The 26,406-nt window shown below is 43.5% G+C and overlaps 1 protein-coding gene across 7 annotated transcripts in view; it reads left to right on the top strand.

The window, feature by feature from the left end:
• Positions 1–26,406, top strand: part of LOC126267963 (neurexin-1a) — a 1,982,806-nt gene that overhangs the window by 1,286,543 nt on the left and 669,857 nt on the right. For all 7 annotated transcript variants that reach the window (XM_049973298.1, XM_049973297.1, XM_049973300.1 and 4 more), the window contains one exon: positions 3,294–3,452. In XM_049973298.1, coding sequence (XP_049829255.1) covers positions 3,294–3,452 — 159 coding nt within the window. The remainder of the gene's footprint in view (positions 1–3,293; positions 3,453–26,406) is intronic.

Raw genomic sequence — 26,406 nt, 5'->3', positions numbered from 1 at the left:
CAGTCATAACACTTGACAATGGCCAAGGAGTGCTAGGCCGAAAGCTCGTGTAGTTTTAAGCAATTGACGCGGTTGGAAACCCGAAAACATTTTATTCGGTCTCAACGAAGTTTCCTGAATGACAATGCTGCTGCAAAGTCTGTGTGGCATAGACCTACGAAAAGTTTCTTCGCATTCATCAACGTTTTCTTGCTGGGTTGTCGGAACAGTCTGTTGTTGAACTGTTGTCTTTGCTATTGCGGACTTAGCTGTATTTTCGGGATTAGGTCTATCCGTTACACATACAGGATAAAAATCGAGCTCGGTAAACAGCTGCCGTTTTGCGAAAGCCGGCCTGAACGGTGGAAGATGTGAAAGCGAGGGGCGGAGCAGAAGCTACAATCCCCGGAATGTCGTAAATCGACACTGTTTTTCCTGGATGGCTTCGCATCCACTCATCACAGGTCGAGTTTACGATATATCGTTACAAATAATTATTCATAGCCGGCCGATTGACATGCCGTTGTTCATTCATATCTGATAAAACAGAATTCCGCGTTTTACTTTGTGGATATCCATTATCACGATTAATGATATTATCTGCTAGTCTGATTTCGAAAAATTCTTTTAAAACACAATCCCAGTACCTCGAACCATTTGCAGCTCCTTGCGTCTCATTGTATACCATTCTGTGTCCCTCTGTAAGGCAATGCTGAGCCACCGCAGATTTATCTGGTTGTAATAATCGCGTATGGCAATGATGTTCAACACACCTGTCGTTGAAGGTACGAATAGTTTGGCCAATGTAAATTTTCCCGCACTCACACGTTATTTTGTAAACGCCAGACTTCCTCAAACCTGAATCATCTTTGGCAGAGCCAAGAAGTGCTCGAATCTTAGCTGGCGGACCGAAACACATCTGATCTCATATTTCTTTAAAAGTCTACGTATCTTGGATGTCACATTCCCAGCATATGGAAGAAAAGCCACAGACCTAAAGGTGTCTTGAGAAGGTTTAGGTAGAGGTCCAAACTCGAAAGCACGTCGAATTTGTCGGTCCGTATAGCCGTTATTATTGAACACGTCCTTAAGATGTTGCAGCTCCTGAGGTAATTCTCGGCATCTGAGACAGCATATGCTTGTTTAACCATGTTCCGAAGGACTGCTGTCGTTCATAAGGTGGATGACATCTTAAGGATGGTATCTTCTGATGATGTCGGAGACGTCTCGCTGCATCAATAACCTTAACATTATCCACGCACTCCTTCCCCCGGAGTACAGACTTCATTGGGCCAGACGTATGGAAGATGGAATGTGCGAGATCCGGGCTGTAGGGTGGACGAAGAAGAACACTCCAATGAAGTTCTGTGCGTTCCTCTTGGGCGTGCAGACTTCAGTGAGGCGTTGCATTCTCAGGGAGCAGAAGTTCGCCTGCAGTTTTATGGCGACGAACGCTAGTTTTCAACGTACAATGTTCGTGGCGTCCTGTTTCCTGAACTCTGTGTCGGTAAATGGTATAACCTGCCGGTTGATGCGAGTGGTATATGTGGATACTGTCTGAATAATGTGTTACGAATAGAGTTAGTAGTAAAGACGTAATAAATGAGAACGTCATGCCCTACGTTTTCAGCGTAAAGAGCGAGAAGTGTAGTAAGCGATACACTTCTTCATTTCACAATTTTGTTTGGGTGGGTGTCAGCAGAAGGAAGTTTCGTAAAGGGTTGAAACCGACTAGAAAGCTCGCTGGAAGTCACTAAATCGTCTCATTCGCAAATCCCGGATGAATATAATCTGGTTAATTTCCGCGCAGTGAGATAAGCTGCATCAAGACATACTAAATCCTGTAAAGTTGTAAGATTATTCCTCTTAATGAGTAGATCATGACACCACTTTAAATTTGATCGGTAATGATTTGAGAGAGAGAAACTGAAACTCATGTTGGCCCTTGACGCAGTCATGCAAGCAACCTGCAACGGCCCTGTAATACACATTCCTGTCCTAACCGCGATAAATTAGTCAAAGGAAAAATTGTGCAGGTGCGAATAGCACACGTGCACTGTGGGGTCCGTACAAATTTAATTACGTTTACAGACAGTTAATCCACTGCAGGAATCGAGAAGTTGGGCCGTTTCTGCCTGCTATCGACATTGATACTGGAAAGGTAACGGTCACAGGGATTCCAGTATTTCGACAATGTTTCAAATACAATAACATAAATGTGATATAAAGTCATGCAAGAAGTAGGTGACCATTAGTCTAATAACCGGTAGTTCTTAACTCAGGATAACTGTGTCGCAGTGGTAAAGTCAAACGCCAGCTAAGGAATGACATTATACCTTATACGACGAGTTTCGGAATTTGTCCATCATCTGATATGCACGACCGATTACTGCACGTAGATATGACGTTACAAGTTGCCAAACTAATCTGCCAAGTTTCGTTCCACATACAACTTGACACGCCGTCTCTACGTGCAGTAACCGGTGGTGGATATCAGATGACGGATAAATTCCGAAACGCTTCAGTTGAGCAATGAAGTCGTACCTTGCCTGAGAGTCTTACCGTTGGGACCCAGTCAGAGGAGCTACTAATAGTTTTAATTTCAGGTTTGATGTAGGATAACAAATGACAGAAGCAAAATATTTTCGTGTGATATAGTTGCAAATTAACAATTGTCGCATTTTTCCGTTACTTGTACTGTGAAATCTTACTTCTCGCCAAATTTCATCATTGTAGGTAAACGGGAACTACCCTATAGGTTTCGATGAGTGAGTTTGCGAGTGTCAAACGTGTGACATAAACATCCGTATCTTTTGACTCCATTCACTTTGAATCTTCAAGGCTTTTTTTACACCGCGAAGAGACCATAGACTTCCATAGTTATATAAACTTCAACTCGATACATCTACCTGTTCCCGAGGAAAAGGGTTTCTGACATTCGGACAGGCAGATAGACAGACAGATAAACAGATAAAGCGATCGTATAAGGTTGGCACTGTCAACGACCGAGGCACAGAAGCCGAATAATGGCGTCAGCTGCTTGTGGCCATCGAAATATACCGTTGGGAAAGCTGAAAATTTGTTTCGAATCAGGAGACGAACCCGTGTTCTCCGTTTCTCGCGAGCGGTCGCCCTGTCCGACCCAGATTCCCGACTCGGCCACACCACGCGCTGCTGGCGTAGTGCCGCTGCCCGATTGCAGCGAACACCGATTCCCGTAGGACTTGGACTTGTCTGTGCGTCTGCACTGAAGGAATCAGCGGCACGTCTGAAGGAACAGACGCCGCCTAATGCCGCTGGCCGGCGTGTTGCAGGTGACGGCGGTCGTGGACGGCGTGTACGCCGAGAACGCGTACCTGGCCGTCACCAACACCATGCTGTCCTCGAGCCGCGTCTACGTGGGCGGCAGCTACAACACGCACGCGCTGCCGGGCTCCAAGGTGCGCTACAACTTCGTCGGCTGCCTCAGGAAGGTAAGGCGCAACACACTCCCTCTCTCACGGGCTTTAGTCTCTAACGAGATCATTGTTGTTTTCTAGAAGATTTTTACTTTGCAGAAGTACTTTAGTTTCCATTTAGAATTTTAGTTCCAAAGGGGGTACAGTTTTAAAGGCTGCTTTTAGTTCTAATTATATTCCAGTTCTAAAGGACACTTTCATTTCAATTATTTTCTCATTCTTTCATATAATTAAAACGTAAGTTGCATTACATTATACCTAGCAACTGCAGCTTGTCAGGAAGAAAAATCTCACTAGAAGAGCGTTGTTTTAGGCAAGCCTTAATGCCGACGAAGGCAACCTACGACTGCAGCTAGTATCCCTTTGACGCGTTTACTGTAGGCGAGCCTGGTCTGCGTTTACAGTTTTCCCTCCCCACACTCCCTTCCTTCCCAAACTGGCGGTTGTTTCACGCCACATTATCTGTCCCGTCAAATGGTCCCTTCTTTTAATCAGCTTGTGCCACGAATTTCTTTTTTTCCCCAGTTTGGTTCAGTACATGCTCATTAGTCACTCGATCTAATTTCCTATTTTTCCTGTAGCACCACATTTCAAAATCTTCCATTCCCTGCTTGTCTGAACTCTGTATCGACCACGTGACACTTCTGTACTTTCAGACAACACTCCCTGACTCTTAAACTTACGTGTAAGTATGCAGGCTGTCATGGTCGTTGTCATTGAAGTTAAAATCTAAGCCGTGTCAAATTTCTTTTGAACTTTCGACGTTTCCATCCAGTCTTCTTCAGGATCTTACCGTTTTCCATTGTAAATTGAGCACTGTCAGGGGTCTGTGTCGCCTTCTTTTATGAAGGGGAAGGGTTCCGCTCTTGTGCTGGAGAAGTGGAATTTTTGGGTGAAACTCGTGTGGCTACCATTTTCGGTCCCTAGCTGTGGAAAGGCCGGTGGCGCGGTACGCGTCAACTCGTCCTTAGCGCTGTAGGGAAGACCCGAGGGCCAGGCCAACGGTGAGGTATGACGAGTTAACACGTCCCCTAGCAGTCAAAGAGCTAAGAACCGATGTTTGAAGCTGAACACAGTAGGATTCTACTGCCGGCAAAGCACATGTAATCACCGTGCTATTAAAAACACGATCCAACGATCTTGGTTCTAAAGACACACACAAGCGTCGCTGATAGTGTAACGTTACCTGATAGAAATGTTGTCAGCGATTCGAATCCATCCTATGGCCACGTTTTTCACAATTACAGCCACCAGTGAATTATATTCGTGCCACTCTCATATCTCGAAATGAGTCACCATTTTTCAAACTCCAGCGTGGTTTCAGATAAATCCTCTGTTCCTCAGGCTCTGCCCCGGCCTCCCTGCAGCTTGATCGCCCCAATTCAAGTCGGACCTGAACTGTAGCCAGAGAGAGCACCACCTTCTGCAACCCGTGTAGAAACAGGTTGAGCTGAGTTACTGCCACAGGACCGTCTTTTGACCACTCGGTGGAAATGGGAACGTGATGTCGTACCTCTGCCAATGAATACGACCACAGAAGGGTCCTACCGCCAGAAACATATATTATGCATAAGGACTGCGCTTTTAGAAACACGATCACAACTACTATGTTACTGTCACCCTGCATAAAAAACAGTCATGGTCGACAGGTACACACAAGTGTTATTGATAGTCTGGCGCTTTCTGGTAGAAAATCTGTATGCGATTTTGAATCATGTCTTTCCATTCAGCCACATACCTGCGTTGGTTCCTATGAAGATGTCTTTTAATGACAAATTAATGAACCTGGTGTATATTCTTTAGTTATGGAATGCAAAAGCCTTCTACAGAAAATTTTAAAGTTTGAGTTTATGAAGAATTTTTACCAAAAAATAGGTGAGCATGGTGAATATATCAGAAAAACAATAGCAAATGCCTATAAAAATCAAATAATATATTTACATGAAATAAGTAAATTGGTTGAGAAACGAATGTAAAAAATATTGCTTCAGAAACAGTAAACCAAAAAAGTGAAGAAACAAATACATTATTATCACATGTTTGTACTTAATTAAATTATGAATATTTATAACCTTCTTTTGTTATTTTAACAATATACAATTATAATTTTAATTATGATTATTATGATATTTGATCAGAATTTAAAAATGTTCAAAATCAAATAGATACTATCACAAATAGACATCCAAATAGTGATGAAAGTTTAAGGTTAAGTTATGTGACTAATTCACTAAATTTACATAACATAATGAAAGAATATTTAATAATTGATTACCATTGAATTGGTTAAATATTTTTAATAATTATTCACAAGAACAATTGTGTGAAGATGCAAATAGAATAACAAACATTTCTTAGAATGTATAACAAAATTTCCAAGTACTTTTTCCATATTCAGATTTTAAATAACGTTCATCAGAATTTTTGTGTTTATCTAATAAACAACATTTAATTCCTTCAAATCAAATTTAAAATCCTCAAACAATTTTAAAGTTAAATCGTTTTTGTGTAACCTGTATTTGAATATCAAAATGAACTCTATCTTCTTTAATGAGAATATAAACATTCTCAACAATATATTCAATATCAAACCAGCCTAAATTTTTACAGTAACAAACTCTGTTTATAAATAAAAAATTTTAATAACTTTTAAAAATTCATTTTACTTTTATTTATCCAACTGTCATGTGAATTATCAAAACCCCTACCATTTAATATAAACTTTATTACCTTTCTTATTTAAAACTTTTCAAGAAGATAAACATTTTCGTTTGCAATAGTTCTTGTTCATAAAAATTTCCTTCTACTTCTTCACCATATAAATTTTTCAATTTATAAATGATTGAAATGTAATGATTAACATCTTCAGTTTTGAAAATTTCTGTAGGCCAATTTGCTGTATATCCTTCTTCAAAAATTCCTTTAATTTGACTTATATTCACTTTATCACCAGTCTTATATTTGGATTGAGCATTTAACAAATTCGCTGGGTTCAAATGTTTCAATAAGATTTTTTCTATTCATTTATTTACATCCTTTAGGGCCATTTTTATTGTTGAATGTTTTGTGTTACTATATTCATAAGTTAATTTCGAAAATAATTCAACATATTTATATTTTTCTTGAAGAGAAAATTTCATCCACATTTTTTCTTTAAGTGTTCAATTAAATTGCTCAAGAACAGTTGCTTTTAATTCGCCAAAAATTGAATAATTATTAACATTAAATTTTTCCTTAATTCTTGACATTCATTGCTACAAAATTCTTTGCCACTATCTGTTTGCAGTAATTTTGGTTTTGTTAACTCAAATATATTCCCAAAAAAATCAACTATATTTTAACCTGTGTTTATCTCTAAGGGGAAATGCCAATTTTGAAAAAAAATCATCAATAACAGTTAATAAATAATTATATCATTTATTTATTTTCGATATTCCTTTTTCCTTTCCAGAATAGATTTCGACTATGTCAGTTTATCAAAAATTACGAATCCCAAAAGAAACTACATTTTTTCATTTAAAATTTTTCTAATTGGTTTATGTAACTCATCAATAATTTGTTAATAAATATTTAGTACTCCACCCACAATTTTTTAGTGAATGCACTCGTTTTTGTATTACAGATTGAATAAAATCCTTCAATTCTTTGTTTTCCAATTTTAGTTATTAATCTGTGAGGATAAAGTACTTCAGTAAACTATTTGCTCTTTAAACAGTAAATTATATAGAATAAAAAGTAATTAAATTATTTCACTAAATACAGTTATCTTTACATCAACCAGAACAGTCTTAACAGAATCTTTTAATCTTACTGTTAGAAAATTTAATTCACACAATATTTTGATTCCGAGAACTTCAGGCTTTATTTCATAAAGTATGTCTTCAGAACTTAGCCAGATACCAAAATCTCAAATGTTAAATCTCTGTTTATGTTTTCACCAAAACAAGAAATTTCTTAAGAATGAAATAATATTGATTGAAATTGTGCGTTTTGTGTTTGCCTCCAGTCATAAAACTTAATTCAGTTATTTGTTATCATATACTTTACAATTAAGTTTTTAAATTCATTTAAGAATGAAATCAAATCTGTTGATGAAAATACCTTTTCTTTCGTCTTTATATTACCTCTAAAATACTTCAAGTTAAAGTTTTGTTATAAGATTTGATAATTCAGTCTAAAATAATGGCCGTTAACAATATTTTTCACATCTGCTTCATCATCTACATTCCAATGTCTTCAACATTTATAACTAATGTAACCTCTAGTTGCCTTAAAAATAAAATTTAATTTTTTCTGAGCTTGCCTAATATTCATTTATTTTTTATTTTTGAAGGTAGAACATCGTCGATTTTTTATTGAAAAACCTTTGGTTCTATTGATTGAAAAACTATTATTTTTTAAATCATTACTAAGTTAATTTCCAAAAATGATCATTTATTTAATTTAAAAATATCATTAAACCTATAGTACTTTCATCATAATTTTAAAACAGATAAACCCAGATACCCACATATTACTTCATTGAAGTTTTTTATTCTTTTGATATTGTAGCAAATATCATTTTTCCCAATTAGTTAACTAATTGTTTTGGAATATTTCTTCCACATGGCTTAAAACAAATTTTATATCTATATTTTTTATAATAAGTCCAATGAGTGCCAACATGATCAAAAGTATCTCAATTTAGTATTCCACAGTCAAAGCTTTTTTGGTACATTAGGTAATTTATCAAGCATGAAACATCATGAAAATATTTAATTTTTAATTATTTAACCTATTCTTCTTTATCAAAGTTAAATAAAGGTTTATTAAATTTTTAAATTATTTGTTTGAAAATTTTTTACTCCTTTTCTTTTCATTTCATTTCCAAATTATGTATTTTTTTCTAATTCTGTATCACCTTTTTTCTTATTTATAACTGCATTTGCAATTGCTGCCATTCCACCAGCAAATGAACCAATTATTGCTAAATATGATATTGCAGCGAATAGTAATGAAAGAAATCCACATTTGTGTTTTGTTAGTCCAGAACATTCTTTCTTTTTTGTTGGATATTCAACAATCTTTTATCAGAACAAGAATAGCTAATGAAAAAAACTAAATTACCATCAGTTTTTTCTCTTTCTTTCTTTTTTGAACATCAGTCAAAATGGTTCAGTAATATTCAGTTATTCATTATTGACTGTACGTTTAACTGATTTCGGTTTAGTTTTGCCACTAGGTAGCGAAGTACAAGGAATTCAATAGATATTCATTTGTATTGATTAAAAAATAATAAAAATTTTATAAACATCATCCATTTTTATCCATTTCTAAACCCATTCCTACCCATTTGTAAGTCTTGTTTTCCATATATAACTCCTGTAACTGCAGTTAAAGCAATATTTCCACCCAATGCAGTATCAGTAGCATGTATACTTTCTTTTGCAACTAATTTAAGTTTTTTATCAGCTTAATGTCCTTTTTCTGATTCTTTATTATCTCTATAAGAAATAACATGTTCTTTACATGCTTCATCTAATGGAGTAATTCCTTGGTCTTCTCTGGTTAATCTTTCTTCTAACCTGGTTCCCAGGTCACAAAATTTACACCCTGGAAGATGCATGTCGAATGGTAATTTGTTAATTAAAGCATTAACTAAACCTTATCCATATTCTTCACTTTTCAATAAAGTATGACGTAAATTATTCAAAACTCTAATGAAATATGGAATTCTTGTGACATTATTAATTATAAAATCACTACATTTGTTAACATTTGCATTATTCCAACTTTTTCATTATGATAATACAGTGAAGGGAGCCCATGAGGATGCATATGTGCCACAATACGACATGGCATGGACTCGACTAATGTCTGAAGTAATGCTGGAGGGAACTGACTGACGCCATGGATCCTGCCGGCCTCTTCATAAATCCGAAACAGTACGAGGGTGTGGAGATCTCTTCTGAATATCACATTACAAGGCATGCTCAATAATGTTCATGTCTGGGAAATTTGGCGTCCAGCGGAAGTGTTTAAACTCAGAAGAGTGTTCCTGGAGCCACTCTGTAGCAATTCGGGGTGTCGTCGCATTGTCCTGCAGGAGTTGCCAGAGTCCGTCCCACACCATTACAGAGCCTCCACCAGCTGGAACAGTCGTTGCTGACATACATGGTCGATGGATTCATGAGGTCACCTACCACCCATCCGCTCGATACAATTTGAAACGAGACTCGTCCGACCAGGCAACATGTTTCCGGTCATCAACAGTCCAATGAGTCTGTTGATGGGCGCTGGTGAGGCGTAAAGTATGTACTGCAATCTTAGTACAAACGAGATGGGTGATATCTGTGGTAACACAGAGCAGTTATGAAAGAGAAAAATTGTCGAGCGGTGGGGTTTATCATAGGCACGTAAATACATCTCTCTCTCTCTCTCTCTCTCTCTCTCTCTCTCTCTCTCTCTCTCTCTCTATTTTTCAGCGTGCTGTAATGGGTCTTTCCTTCCAGAGCACCTCATTCAAATGATTGGATTCTCTTCTTTTTCGATTTTCGCAAAGTTCGTGACTGACTGCCATCAGGTGCTGTGCAACAAATGTGTGTTCTCAGAGGTTTTTTCGATGCTAGCAGATTTCCATTGTCATGAACGTCTTTTTCGCTCTTTCTAAGTTGCTTCATCTGTCCTCTTTGCTTCGTGCAGCATGTATTATTTTGCTTCGAATTTAGCAGAATTCATTAACTTCATCTACTTTGTGGACTTCAATTATGATGTAAAGTCTATTGCTAATTTCATTTATTCTACTTCTCATTGCCTTCGTCCTTCTCGAGTTCTCGAGTCTATAGTTTCTACTCATTAGACTGTTCATCCTGTTGTGCTCGCTTTCGCCGCTTTTCTGTCGTCTCGTTGTCTCTGTATAGCAATACCATGGGAAAGATGGAGAGGATGTTGGTTGGTGAATGGTATCCTCGTTCTATAACACAAAGTGCACACCATTAATAACTGGTTTCTTTATTCACACACAGAGTTGCTTCACTTCAAGTTCCATATGGTGAGGTATAAGCTCCCTTCTGTATAGTCCACGTAGCCTCCATGCTGTTGAAGAAGTAGCCCGCTATGTTCACTATAAGGTCACTTTGTGCTGCCTGTCTCTGTGTCAGAGGCTAAGTCTGCGGATCCGTCTCGGTGACACGCTAGTACTCCACGGCGTACAGACTCGAACTGACTGAGTAATTGACTCCAACTAACTGGCTAACTGACTGGATAACCGGTCTGCGGCGGCGATCCTAAATACTGGCAGCTCAGAGGGCGCTGGCGGCGTCTTTCCAGCGAGTTTTATCGCTGGCCGCGACCGATACTCTCGTAACCTGTATGCCGCACGGTGTACTGGCGCCAGCGTATGCCAACACATTACTCCCCCCCCCTCAAATGCTGCACACCGTCGTCGTGCAGTGCAGTGCAGTGAAGTACTTCTGTCAAACCTTCTATGCAAAATATTGAGGACAACATTTGAATGGTGCCACGTGATCTGGTAGGTTTCATAGGCATAGCAAATGGGAACTTGCTAAAAAGAGTCTACCCCTATAAGCCAACGGGTATTCCAAAATGATCCTGCAAAGTCTATATGCATGTGGTGGTTGACTCTTACTCCAAGCCGGCGTTTGTGGCCGAGAGGTTCTAGGCGCTTCAGTCCGGAACCGCACGACTGATACGGTCGCAGGTTCGAATCCTGCCTCTGGCATGGATGTGTGTGATATCCTTAGGTTAGTTAGGTTTAATTTGTTCTAAATTCTAGGGGACTGATGACCTCAGGTGTTGTCCCATAGTGCTCAGGGCCATTTGAACCTTTTTTTTTCTTGGGCCAACTGTTTAGGCCTAACTGTTTAGTGCGAACAATTCCCCAATGTCCTTGATGGAGCAATCGCAACACATCCTTTTGCATCACTTTGAGAATAAGCACACTGTATTGTCCATTTTCATTTTGAACTAGAATCGCAGCCTGTTGAACTAAAAGGTACGCCGATGTGCAGATCGGTGGCCAACTGAGTTCTGTGTACTGTTCAATGAACAAGGCGTGCGAATATAATGAAACAAAATCTTGAGGTCTGTGTCTGCTTCCGAGGCCTGTGCTATTTTTCTGGAGTGCAAGGGAAAAGACCCCAGCAATTCAGAGTCCTGCGCATCGATTTCGCGACAAGATACGGCAGATGCATCAAAATCAGAGTCTGGACCAATCGGAAGGCGAGATAGCCCCCGCGCTGCCAAGCTTAGCCGTAGGTCTGTACACAATTTCATACGGATACTGCAAAAAAAAAAAAAAAAAAAAAAAAAAAAAAAAAAAAAAAAAAAAAAAAAAAAAAAAACCATTGTTGCAATTTTTGAGCATTGCGTGTGAAACCGGCTTAGACGGATGAAACAAGGACTGCAAAGTCTTGTGATCCTGTCACTAAACAGAACTTGCGACCATACAATTAATCATCTAATTTTGTCACACCACACACAATAGCAAGAGCTTCTTTTTCAGTTTGAGATGAATCGCACTACGTTTGAGTAAACAGCCTTGAGGCAAAAGCAGTAGGTCTGTCTTGTGCACCAATTCTGTGCGAAAGTACAGCGACAGTTCCGTAGGAAGAAGCGTCGACGTGCAAAACTGATGGCTTGGCAGTGTCTAAATGCACTAAACATCTGTCACTAAGCAAAGAATTTTTGAGTTTCTGAAACGCATATTGGCAATCTTTAGACCACACAAAGGGTACATGTACCGATGTAGTAGAGCCGCTATCTGAGCGGCATTCAGTATGAACCGAATGTAGTACTTCATCTTACCTTCTACTGACTGCAGTTCAGACACATTGTGAGGAAGAGTCAGGTCACGGGTTGCAAGCAAATGAGATTGGAGGGGGTGTACACCCTCACTGTTTATCGTGTGACCTAAGTACTTTAATCCAGTTTGAAAAAAGTCATACTATTCGAAACGACATATGAGTCCTGCTTCTGACAATACTAGAAAAAGGACAACAAAATTGACAATGTCTTCCTCTGATGTACGTCTTGAGGCGACAATATCGTCAAGGTAGTTTGAGGAAAATGGCACATTTGCAGTCAGCTGTTCGATGTAACGTTGAAAAATGGAGGGTGCGGAAGCACTGCCGAAGGGCAAACGCAAATACTTCAACAATCCTAAGTGTGTATTTACAACAAACGCTTTCTGTGTCTCTTTATCCAGTGGAATTTACAAATAGGTATCACGCAAATCTATCTTAGAAAAGTAACGTCCTGTACCAAGCCTGTCCATGAGTTCCTCAGGGCGAGGTAACGGATAAGTGTCTGCTACTGTGTGTCGGTTGACAATAGACTTGAAGTCATCACAAATTCGAATGCGACAAGAAGGCTTAGGCAACAAAATGTCCATTGACTAGGTTGAATGGCAGCAACTACACCATTACCTTGGAATTCTTTCATTTCTGACTAATTTGTCTCTTAAAGCAATGGGAACGGGGTGGGCCCGAGAAAACTTAGGCTGTGCATTGTCTTTTAATGTAACATGCGCTACAAAGTTATTAGCTTTTCTGACAAGTTCGGAAAATAGTTCAAGAAATTCTTCAAGCTTTCTACATTGGCTTTCGGACCAGAAGTCGATATGGAATGTGCATTGTCTTCGATGCTAAGGCCACACAAATCAACGCTATCTAAAGCGAAAATGTTCTCACTCTCTTGATTTCAACACTGTAAAATTCAGTGTCATAGTGTGAGATTTGTAAGCGGCAGGCAAACTAAACAGTCCAAGCACTGGAATTTCCTGTCAGTTGTAAGCAGCGAGGTGCTTGCTAGATTTGGAAAGGCGTGGTCAGCATAACGTGGTTCGATTAAGCAAAGTGACTGATGCACCTGAGTGTGACTGAAAGTTCACACTACGGCCAGCAATTCGTAATGAAACAAGTGGTTTGTTAAGTTTGTTAGAAGGTCGTTGCAAAACTAGCGCGAGAATGAGCACTCCGTTTTCAGGCCACAAGTGGTACATCGGGACCCTCCGGCCGCCGTGTCATCCTCACTGAGGATGCAGATTGGATGGGTGTGTGGTCAGCACACCTCTCTCCCGGTCGTCATGATGGTTTTCTTTGACCTGAGCCGCTATATTCTAGTAGCTCCTCAATTGGCACCACGAGGCTGAGTGCACCCCGAAAAATGGCAGCAGCGCATAGCGGCCCGGATGGTCACCCATCCAAGTGCCGGCCACTTCCGACAGCGCTTAACTTCGGTGAATCCCCGTATCCACTGCGGCAAGGACGTTGCCCAGGACGAGAATGAGGCACAACCATAATCGGACGTTTGTCAGAACCTGGTGTAGGTTTGGAAAACACAACGTTCTTTCCATGTGCACAAGCCTGTTTTTTTTCTGGTAACAGGCAAAATTGGCGTGTTTGTGCCGTTGAAAACGAACTGCTTGGACGTGGCGTTTTTTCCCACAAGTGTAACACATGGAGTTGCGTGATGGGAAATCTCGTTTTTATGGCGCGCAAAACATCAAGGTCTGTTTACATGCTTAGGAGGCTGTGTACGCGCTTGCTGTTGTGGCTGCTTGGTGCGGTCGCCAGCAAAGGGCGACTCGTTTTCTGCTATTGGGGACACTGAGCGTTACAGCGTCTCGAATTATAAGGTCGCTGTAAAAGTTGCCGCCACTACAACTAAATTTACACTTTCTAGCCATGCCCGCTAATTCTGTTCCGTCTTTTTCCGCAAACGAAAAAATTGATATTTGACTGTAGACACTTGAACCTGCTGGTCATAATACTCAGTTAATGCATCGATTACTTCGTCATAACTGAGTTGTTCGGGAGATGCATTTGGGAATAGTTTTTGTATTAACCTTAACACTGGGGACCCTACAGTCGAAAGAAAGTATTGTAGCTTCGCAATACTTTGAACACGATGAATTACACAATGAGCTTGGAACTGTCAGGTATTCGTGCCATTCCTGTTCCCTGTCGTTAAGTTGTTGGGACGTGGGTATCCTGGGTTGCAGCACATCTTTTGCATGTTGGTCTGTCTGCTGTGCTGCAGCCGTTGCTTGTGCAGCGTCTCAGCGACCCTGTGAGCAACAAACGGCGTGATCTCAAAATAGTGGATGTTCCACTACAGGGTTAATACCGACTCAACTAAAACTGCCTGGGTCCGTTTGAGAACGAGGCCGTCGCCCTCGCAGCTGCAGCCCCTCGATCCGGCAGTGCCTGCGTGCCGCCAGCAGCCCCAGTGTGTCCTCGCGCTGCCGGACCTCACTGCTGTTCTGTCCCAACCGAACTCCCCGACACACTCTCACCCGGAAAACACTTGATGCCCTTCTTAAGGTAGTTCTAGGGTACTAGATATCTATGACCGCTGCTGCTGCCACTCGTGGACAGACAACAGTAGCAAACATAGTGGCGCCAGTAAACACGAGAAGAAAACGAGACGCCACTATCCCTATTACATGATGCCAACCTACCAACGACACCAACGCCAGCTGCAACATGGCTCAACCACTCCCCCTCAAACAGCAACTCGGGGGTAACCCAACAAGTGGCCTAACCAAACTTAATTTGATTAAGATGGACCTGGTATTGCTTACCAGTGCAGTTGTCCTTAAGAAGAAGAAGAACTGGGCCTAAAATATGCACAATATTACAGGGACACAGGAAACAGGGAGCGAACTTACCAAGGTTTCTAACACGCACCTCCTTCCCGGGAAAATTACGGACGTACATCTGGTCTCCTGGTTTACCCATAAAGACTCGCCCATTGCGGTTGTAACGGTCAGCTTGTTTGTTATGGGCCCTGAGAATATTGCGCCAGGCACGATTCCAGTTTTCTTTGACGATCTGAGGGGTAATATCCGCAGTGATTAGATCTTGAATTCCCCGTAAGTTCGAAAGAGGGGAATTAACAGGATAAGCAAAGATCAAAGAAACCGGAGTAGCGTTCAAAGCCTCATGGCTGGCTGTATTGAAGGCAAAACTAAGCCAAGGGAAACTAGAATCCCAGTTACTGGAAATCTTCTGATGGAAGATAATGAATGCGGATTTGAGATTACGCTAGACCCTCTCCACGAAAGAGCCCTGCGGGTAATATGGAGTGGTGGTCACGTTCTTCACATCGCTTTGAAAACAGAAAGCTTTGAAGTGAGCCGAAAGAAAGCCCGGGGCAGTAGCACTAACGATTTGCCTAGGGGGTCCATAAACTCTAAATACCTTAGTTAAATGCGCAATAGTAGTACCAGCAGCAGTCGCGTTTCGACTCGGAAGAAGCCAGGCAAACCTCGAAAACGCGTCAATAATAACCAATACGTACCGATGACCACTTTTGGTGCGACGTAGGGGGCCCCACATAATCGATAGAGCTTGCCTATAAGACAGGATTCTCGCCCAGAACTCAGGAAGCCTTGTTGGAGAACGTTCTTAGGCTCGGCCACATGACACAACCGATCCCGAGAAACCGTCTAACGTCTCGGTCCACAGACGGCCAAATCAAGCGCTCCTTATTTTCTGCAAGGTCTTATAGGGTGCTAAATGCCCGCCAATCAACGAGTTGTGAAAGTAATGAAAAACGGGGCATACTAGGGTGGCTGGTAGGCAGATCTTCAGCTCCTTGGCACGTCCCACCCTTTTACACAAAATGCCTTTCCTGAGGATGTATCCATCCAAAGATTCCCATGCCGACAGCCGTTCATTCACCGGTCCCCAAGTGAGACCCTGATCCTGATGATCGGCAACGTCACTAAACAAATGAGGAATACCGCCTAACACGACACAAATAAAATTCCCTTCCTGCGTTTCTTGGGCGCGCTCATCAGATGGACGTTCAGTGGACATACGGCTGAGGACGTCCGCGAGCACATTCTCAATCACCTTAATGTGTTTCACCTCGAATTGAAACACTGAAATGCGTACTACCCACCTGGCGATAAGGCCAGTTTTAACCGACCTGGCTAGCACCCAGCTTAATGCTTGATTGTCGGTTTCCAGCTGAAATACTCTATGCTCGAAATGGACGCGAGACTTCTACAGTGCGAACAGGAGGGTCAGTGCCTCACATTCGTGAACGGAATATTTAAGTTCGGCACTGGTTAACCGACAAGACGCGTACGCAAATGGCTGTCTTTGACCCTCGAAAACCTGTAGGAGGACGGCCGAAATCCCCACAGTACTGAGTACTGCCTCTGAGCACTATAGGACTTAACAGCTATGGTCATCAGCCCCTAGAACTTAGAACTACTCAAACCTAACTAACCTAAGAACATCACACAACACCCAGTCATCACGAGGCAGAGAAAATCCCTGACCCCACAGTAGACGCGTCGGTTTGTACAATACTAAAATCAGTCATTCCGAGAATCGGAGGGTTCGCTATAGCTGCCTTAGTGTGCTCAAACGCGGCCTCCTCGTTCAAAACGCACACCTTTTCGATTCACTTCATTTAAAGGAGCCGACAACTGAGCAAAATTAGGGACAAAATGCCTAATATTATTCGCCATGCCTATGAACCTGCCAATCCCGCGTTTATCAGCAGGCGGCGAGAGAGCTCTCAATGCCTTAGTCCCCTCCTGGTCAATGAGAATGCTCTCGCCTGATACTGAGTGACCTAACAAGGATACCAGCTGCCTCGCTAATGTCACCTTACTGGGCTTAACAGTCAAACCGACCCCCTGCAGCGTAGCTGAAACTTGCTGCATATGTTCCAAATGCTCCTGAAACAAACGGCTATACATCACCAAGTCGTCCACGTAATTATAAACACACACTATTTTAAAGTCTCCATGAATATTATCTAGCAAACGAGTAAGAATGGCTGCGCCAGTAGCCAAACCAAAGGGAACCCTGTTAAACGCAAACATATTCCAATCAGTACAAAATGCGGTAAAATGTTTTCACTCTTCAGCTAAGGGAATCTGATAATAGGCTTGATTCAGATCGAGCACGGTGAGCCAGTTAGCGCCGGCAAACCAAGTAAAAGAGTTATAGCCGGCCACGGTGGTCTAGCGGTTCTAGGCGCGCAGTCGGGTACCGCGCGACTGCTACGATCGCAGGTTCGAATCCTCTCTCGGGCATGCATGTATGTGATGTCCTTAGGTTAGCTAGGTTTAAGTAGTTCTCAGTTCTAGGGGACTGATGACCACATAGTTAAGTCCCATAGTGCTCAGAGCCATTTGAGCCATTTTTTTTAAAAGAGTTATGATGATCAGGTAGAGGAACAGATTCGAGGACAACCTTGCTGTTCAGCCCCCGGTAGTCAACAACAGGCCGAAAATCGCGCCCCTGATCCTTAGGACCAAGGAAGATGGGGAAAGCATAAGCAGATGTAGAAGGCCTAATAACACCTTGCTCGAAGGTTTTAGAGATCTTTCCTCTTAGCATCTTCATCTTAGGCGGTGAGAGACGATATGGGGACTGTCTGGCGGCAATATGGTCAGATACACGAATATGGTAGTCAAGAACATTAGTAACTGCCAATCTATCACAGAGAAGCTCGGCGAACCTCTGCAACAAATCCCCTAGTTCAGAGGCCTGCTGTGAAGACAGATGGGTGAGATCAAACTCTATAACCTGAGCATCAACAGGCAGCAGCATTTCTATGCACCTTAAGCTTAGCACATTCACTGAACCCAAACTTCTGAGGAGAAGCGAACTTAAAGAAGTAGGTGCACCCGGTATAATCCAAGACAAGACCGGTTTTACTGATAAAGTGACGTCCCAAAGTCAGATCGACCGGCAGCTTTTTAACCAATGCCAAAGACAACGGCCTGGAGAATTCCGCAACTAAGATACCCCCTAGGAAAATGGTTCAAATGGCTCTAGCACTATGGGACTCAACTGCTGTGGTCATCAGTCCCCTAGAACTTAGAACTACTTAAACCTAACTAACCTAAGGACATCACACACATCCATGCCCGAGGCAGGATTCGAACCTGCAACCGTAGCAGACGCACGGTTCCGGACTGCGCGCCTAGAACCGCGAGACCACCGCGGCCGGCACTCCCTAGGACGCAACCATACCGAGGTAACACCTGCCCACTGTAACCCGACGTCTCTGCACCGAAGAAGGGACCGACCTAAGTCTCGTAAGATGACCAGATTCAAGAAACCATTCCAAGTTCAACAACGAAAAGGAGCTACCAGATTCCAAAAGGGCACAAATAGGTTCGCCACCTACTCGCGAACAAGTATAAGGCAGGGGAGGTGATGATCGAGCAGCGACACGGGTACACCAAGATTTAAGGAGTTGATCCCGAGGTCGCTGCCCAGCCCAGCGTCATTTATTGGCTCTGGGTGCGCGCTGTTGAACACAAGAGCGAACTAAATGACCTGTCCGACTGCACCTGAAGCAACTCCGAGTTTCCCTTTTAGCAGACAGCCGCTGTAGATAATTCGGAGTTTTCCTTGATAACGCCCGCGGACTGAAAACTTGACGGCCTGGACCGTCCGCGAGCGGTAACGCAGATACCGCTACAACGGCGGGGCCGCACGAAGTTCTTCCCAGTTGGTGGGACGGCCACGAAAAACAAAGTGCGACGTATCCGCCGCTCGCATTCCCCGTTCTGGCAAGTCGACTAACAAGGCCAAGCAGGCCGTCATGACTCTGTCCATATACTGATGTAACTCCCCGTTATCTTGCTGCATCTGCCAGATATAGCGACACTCGAGCTGTTTGCAAACTCCAATGGTCAATCTTTCGTTAATTACAAGGTCCCTCAACCGCCGTAAGGGAAACCCCTCTTCCATGGTTCTGGATACGAGGATCCTCAATTCGCCTCTACCTTACGGATACAATAGTGAGAAAACCACCTGATGCGAAACGCCAAAGGCATCAGCGTGTTGCTCAAGGCGAACCAACAAGCATAATAACCTTTTAATTTGCTGGAGTCGGTCTATACCTAATTCTGTGATTTCCCGAAAGAGATGCACCAGAGAACTAGGCAATTTAGCAAACGGTGCGTCTAACCTCTCGGGAGACATAAGTGCATCATTCCCGGCCTGGCTCGCGCGCCCCCTGAAGACAACAAGTCCTGCCCCCAGCCCTCTTTCCATCAAGCTTTAAGGATGTAATATTTACTGCAATTCATTAATCAAGGACGCCAATTCAGCGCTTGATTTCTTATAACGATTAACTTTAATGTCCTTAAATCCGCTATCCAGTAGATTAAATGTATTAACTGTGCCTGCACCCTATCTGACTGCCACTAGGTTGAGTGCCCTCCAAAAAGCCGATGGTGTCCTCAAGACCACTAACATCCTTACACAAACACTCAATAGCTGCTTCTGTCTCACCCTCAACAGCCGGCGTGATGTAAACCGGCTGAAGAACGGTAGCACACAAACGGGACGGGACTAGAGACTGCCGTCAATAGGCTGGCGCCTCGTCGCCAGCTCGTAAATGAGGCGGTCCTTCCTTAACAGGCCGATCCCGGGACACTGCCTGACCAATATTAGCATTGGTCACCTGAAACAACCAAATAGCAAAGACAAATATCGTCTAACACTGACAGAGTTACAATTCGAACCAACGCCTAACAGTAATGGCAATATTACAACCGTAACGACGCTCTGCTTTCACTTAGGAAAAGCAGGATTCAGTGTGGACGGGGCCTTACTCAGTTACCGTTGGTTGCTCAGTTTTCTTTTAAATAACGTACACTTTATTTCAAAACAATTGCAAATAATGTTGACGATAAGGAACAATTCTCAAATTTGACTGTTAGGAAACAATGTCAAATAAAATATTCCTTAACCAAGTTGCACTCAGGCTCAAGCCCTCTTTGACCAAAAATTCAACATATTTGTCGGCTGAATTCCCCAATAGTAATAACTCAAAACAATTTGACGGCTGAAGGCCTGGATAGCAAATTCTTAAGAACGAATAAAAATTCTGCAAGAGATACTAAAATGTTATAGAAAAGGACAATCATCAAATTTTCGCTATTAAGAGACATATATATTTAAAAATTCTTAAAACAAATTGCATTCTCGGCTGAAGGCTTTATTGACAATCATCACAATCTGAGCAACTCAAGAGAGAAGTGAGCCTCAGACAGTGCTCCAAGGAAAGTCCCTCAGCATCGTAAACGATGAGACAGGCAGGCAAAAGTTGTATTCACTTAACTGCGTGGCAACGCAAACTAGTGACATTTTAAACGGAGGCCAATACTATTGCAACATCTAGCTAACGTCTGATAACCAACACAACGATGGAATAACCCAGGGGAGGCGAAACCAGCGAACAGCAGTGGATTCAGAATTCGGTGTTCAGAACATCCAGACGCAGAAGGACCCACTACGACTAAAGTAGTCCACAAGAAACAAATATACGGACCACAATCAAAGAGGCTGTCGAACTACACGCCTTACCGGACAGCAGCGGCAAGGCGAGGAATTTGCACTGCTGCGAAAATACACTAACCGCCACGGCAGGTCACTGGATCGTTAGCACCCACTAGGCAGAAAAATACCTCTGGTTGAACTTCATCTACGAACAAAAGAAATTCAGTGATTAATAATAAAAGGAGCATGATGGCTAATTAATTCCGCCAACTCCAAACACTCCACTCGTTGCTCTTCGTCTCAGAGACCCGACGAGCAGCAACGGATGATCATGATCTCAAAATAGTGGAGGTTCCACTACTGTGTTGGTGTTCACTCAGCTCAGACGTGCTGGGTCCGGTGGACAACGAGGTTGTGGCCCTCACAACTGCAGCCCCCCCATCCAGAAGTGCCTGCATGCTGCCAGCAGCCCCGACATGTTGACGCGCTGCCGGACCTCACTGCTGCTACGTGCTATCCGAGACACGCCGACCTGGAGAACACTTGTCACCCTTTCAAAGATAGTACCAGGGTACTAAATATTGATGGCAGCTGCTGCTGCCACTCGCGGACAGATAACGCTATCAAACGTAGTGGTTCCAGTGCACATTGTGTATTATTCGTCTTCTCCTATAGTTTTTCTCAGAATGTCGAACATCGTGCGTTATTTTACGTTTTCGAACACTTTTTCCAGGTCGATAAATCCCACGAACGTCTTTTGACTTTTCTTAAATCTTGCTTCCTTCATCAATTGCATGGAATGAATGAGAGAAAATGTACTCCACTTGGAAAAGATGACACGTCTTTACAAAAGTACTTGGGAATGAAATTGACGACATTAGCCCGAGACGTGAGAGCGGCAACAGTTCTGACTGCCAGTATAACGCACGGTGACCTCCCTCACCCAATCACACCAGCGCAGCGAGCACCGTCCTATGCTGGCCTGCCCTGGATCACAGACGACGCCCCTTGCCCCTCCCCTCTCCCCTGCTCTCCTTGAGCCGCCGACCACCCAGCCTGTACAGTAACAGCTCGCTGCAGCCACTTTGATTGCATACCTCCATTGGTTCTGCTATTCAGATGTCCCCAGAATTAATTTCCTGTCTCGGAAAGGGTGTTCCGCTCCGCAGCACGTAATGAGGTCGCAGAAGTCGAATTGAATTTCTCTTCGGAGCGACAGGAGGTGCTTATCTGTTTCAGCGAAGGAATAAAAAAACTTTTCACGATTCTTGCATATTTTGGCTGCGTCACGACTTAATCACAGCGGCCCCCTTCGAATCAGGCTATCCTGAGAGGCTTTTGCAGTTATTTCAGAAGCTCTACAAATCTTGTGTAAATATCGATCTTTCAAACCTGGTGCTCGGTTCTTCTCACATCCTCGTTAGGCGTTCATGCGACGCTTCCCGTGTGATTACAGGATCGACATTGACTCTTCACTCGTGCCACGTTTGTTCTCGTAAGATAGTTGGAAACAATTGTGACAGCGATCTTAGAGCTTCTCCGGCATTTATCTCTGTTCAGTGCTAGAAGAGCTTGTAATTCATTATCGCTAGGTCATCAGCAGTATATGTAAAATAATTTTACTATGCTTTATATTTTTACGCACGTCGTTTCGACGATATTTGGTTCACACGTGACCATTGAAGGTACACTGAAATTCAGATACAAGAACTGTATAATACAATTTATGAAAGACACAAAGTCCATAACATTTCGGAAGTGAAGCTGTCGGCATTCTGGATCGTGTCCCTAAACAGCAAAGCAAGAAACATTGTTTACTATTGTTGAATACCGTATTGTCTGTACGTATTCACGTTGTGTTACTGAACACTTCAAGTTCGTATTTCTCTTTGGCTTAATAACTTCTGCTGATGCGTGTCACCCATGAAAACCATAAAATCATGGACCAATGTCCCCCTAACCCCCCCTCCCCGGGCCAGCTCTTACGTGGCTGCATGCTAATCTCTTCATATTGTACTTGGAATTACGTTTACTTTTTTTAAAAAAATGAAATTTGTGTCGTTGTTATCGAAATGAAACACAAATCCCCACCGCTTTGCAAATTCGCCTCACTAAGTGGTACAGTTTGTATAGCACACTGAGGAACTGAGCTAAACTGCAAACCGTGTGTGGGTGAATGGAAGGAAGGAAGATCACAGCACAGCGTTCCGCCGTCGACAGACCAGTTAATGCTCGCGCCGGGGAAAGAAAATCGGTCGTGTTGGTTATGTTAATGGACCATTCTGACATTCGCAATAAACGGTTTAGGAAATGGGTGTATAACGGAAAACTTAAATCTGGATGTACAGAAAGTGGTCTCCGTACACGGCACTGATTCAAAACATGAGATCCCGACCTCCACGTTGAACCTGTGGCAATGCACATCCGACATGTACACAGCTGCCTACCCGCATCCAAACTCTTCTGCGACCAGCAGTAGGCAAATCCTGGACACCGGCAATGAGAACTCTACACCTCTCCTCCTGGTTCCATTCCAGATTTTCCTTGGCCTACTTTCCTCGAGCACCGCCGTGTTGGCAGGTTTACATTGTCATCAGGTCGATCGTATCGATATCGCAGCGCACTGCTCGGGTGCTGTATTCACCAAATGCACTCGGTGAACACACACATGTGGCAGGCCCGCTACCGCCGAAGTAGCTGGCGTAACGAGGTGCTTTTCTTGCACGTAGTAACTATATGACCAGATCACAGGAGCAAACAAAGTTAAGCGATCTACGAGAAAAACGTTAACAGCATAGATTAGCATCAGTTTATAATGTTTTGTTGATAGAAATTGTACGTAGCAATACAGTTCAATATTTATTTGCTCTGATGTGTCTTTAAACACTGGTGAAGTGCTAAATGCATTGAATGATGACTAGCATCACTTGTATAATGTTCGGTCGGGCTGTTCTCGGCAGTCCTGGACTGCCATTATCTTAAGGGGCTGCATCCTGAGTGACGCCGCGAGTCTGCTTATGCATGGATGTCACTTGGCAACTGTTTGCCTGACTTAATGGCCATGCGTAATGTCGTCCTCGTCGTGTGCGCCCTCTCTGGAGCCTGAATGGCAGGCAGCCCGGCACTCTTCCGCAGGACACGGCGCCCGGCCCACACAGATCAGCACAGTTGACTCCGTGAAGGCAGCGATCTCTCCTGCTGCGTTCACCGTTTATAGCCACGTAGCTTGTAGGTGGCGGTCGTCTCCCTGGCGTTCGACGAGGACTTGTTTGTGTTCTGTTGGTTGTTGGATGTACGAATGTCGTTTCCGTGTTTTATGCTGTTTCCGCGTCTTGCCATAAAGTGACAATGCGCATTTTCTGAACCCGAAGTGACGCTTCCAGACATTTTAACAAATCTAGTTCTGTACACAAACTCCGCTATCCTGTTCACGGTTCGAAACACATCTCGCCCTGTGCTGATCCACAAAGAGAATGCAGGTCCACTATCGCTCGCACTATACAGGGAGCTGAACGCAGCGATTTCGTCCGATCGAAAGACCATTCAGAAATACGTCCGTCTGCAGCTAGTGAAATAGCGGCTAGCGTTGCTACCTATGGATCACGGGGTAACGGGTTCGATTCCAGGCCGGGTAGGGGATTTTCTCTGCCCGCGGACTGGCTGTTTGTGTTGTCCTCATAATTTCATCGTCATCATCATTCGTGACAGTGGCCAGATTGGATTGTATATAAACTGGACTGCATAAAAATTGGGACATTGCACGGGCGCTGATGACGGCGCAGTTGAACGCCGCACAAATCAAACGTCATCATCATCAGAAACAGGTCCACGTGAAAAGAGGGCAAGACAGGTAAACCTTACAACTAATTAGAATACTGAAGAAAGTTTCTGATCAGTGCATAAAAACTGGTAGCACTGAGCGTCGCTGCCACGTCAGTTTTTCGTTTACATACGCAGTAACTACATGCCCCTGCGCACCGCATCTGCATTTGGTAGGCGCATTTGTACATCTCAGACACGACGTGTGTTCAAATTTCACGCCAGTTGCATGAGAATGGGGCTAGCACGCCACTAGGCGGACGCAAATAATGTTTGCCCTAAATGCACGCTGTTACGGTCGTGAGATTTAGTCAAGGATGCCTCTAACGCCATTATCAACAACTCACTGAGTTGGTCTACGGGAAGCTGGATGTGCCTTCTCCAGTATTGCAGAAAGTGTTGGCAGAAATGTAGCCACTGCACGTGACTGCTGACAGAGATGGTCAGGAGGATGTACGGTCGCAGGAATACCAGGCTGTGAACGGCCTTGTGGCACTTCGAGAGGGAAAACCGTAGTGTGTGGCGTGGGCCTCTGCCGCATCGAACTGCATCGGCAACACCAATTCCAGCAGCAGTTGGCGCCACGGTGACACATCGAACCGTTACAAATCTGTTGCTTCGAGGACAGCTCCGAGGCACATGCCCTGAAGCGTGCTTTCCACTGACACAAAACCACCGCCATTTGCGACTTCGGTGATATGAAGCGAGCGAGAGCTCACTGGAGAGATGAGTGGTCTGTCCTGTTGTCTGGTGAAAGCAGGCTCCGTGTCAGTGCCGGTGATGGCCGTGTGTGGGCCCTGCGGCTAGACACACACCACACGTGGAGTTACGATTTCGTATGACAGCAGGAGCGCTGTCGCAGTTATTCCACGCACGCTGACTGCAAATTTGCACATAAATCTGGTGATTCGACCTGTTGAGCTGCCATTCACGAACAGCGTTCCAGGGGTTGTTTCCCAACAGGATACGCTCGCCCACATACCGCTGTTGTAACCCAGTGTGGTCTACAGAGTGTCGACGTGTTGCGTTGGCCTGCTCCATCACCAGATCTGTCTCCAATGGAGGAGATGTCCTCAAAGTCATTAAAATTTATCGTGAATAGAAACGGCCCCAGTACGCTTCGTGCGGCTGGTCCTGGCGGAGGTTCGAGTCCTCCCTCGGGCATGTGTGTGTGTGTGTGTGCGTGTGTAAGCTTAGGGACTGATGACCTTAGCAGTTAAGTCCCATTACATTTCACACAAATTTGAACATTTTTGAAGTACGCTTCCCCGAGGCATCGAAGAGTCTCTGTCTGAGACGACGTGCTGCATCGTTCCTATCAGGAAATCCTCAAAAGAGCCAAAAAGTTCAGACAGTACCTCGTAGCATTATACATTCGACAATAAGCGTAGGTGTGGTACTAAGTCAGGTGCTTTATGGGAGTCAGGAAACACCAAATCTGCCTGACTGTATTTACGCACAGCTTTCAGGGCGTCACGAGAGAAAAGTGTAAGTTGTGCGTCACATAATCTACATTTTGGAACCAATGCCAGTTCACATGGAGGACATCATTCTGTTCGAGATATCACATTACTGAATATGTTCAAAGACTGCAACAAATGGATGCGAAGGATACTGAGTGTTAGTTTTGTGGATCGCTTCTGCTGCTGTTATTACAGACAAACGTAAGCGGTGGTTTCTTCCAACTGCTGGACACGGTTTTATGTTCGAGACATCTTTACTACCTTATGGTTAAAACGCGGACTATTTGAAACGCAAGACTGGTGCCGTGGCGTCACATATCGATACCACGCGACGGACATGGTGGCAACGAACCTGCAAGCTTCCGCGTGACGCCGACAGCGGCCGAGCAGGCCAGGGTGCGCGCCCGCCGAGCCACGCAG

The sequence above is a fragment of the Schistocerca gregaria genome, chromosome 4, assembly GCF_023897955.1.
Source record: "Schistocerca gregaria isolate iqSchGreg1 chromosome 4, iqSchGreg1.2, whole genome shotgun sequence".
NCBI classification, from domain to species: domain Eukaryota; kingdom Metazoa; phylum Arthropoda; class Insecta; order Orthoptera; family Acrididae; genus Schistocerca; species Schistocerca gregaria.
This window is presented reverse-complemented; position numbering and strand designations above follow the sequence as displayed.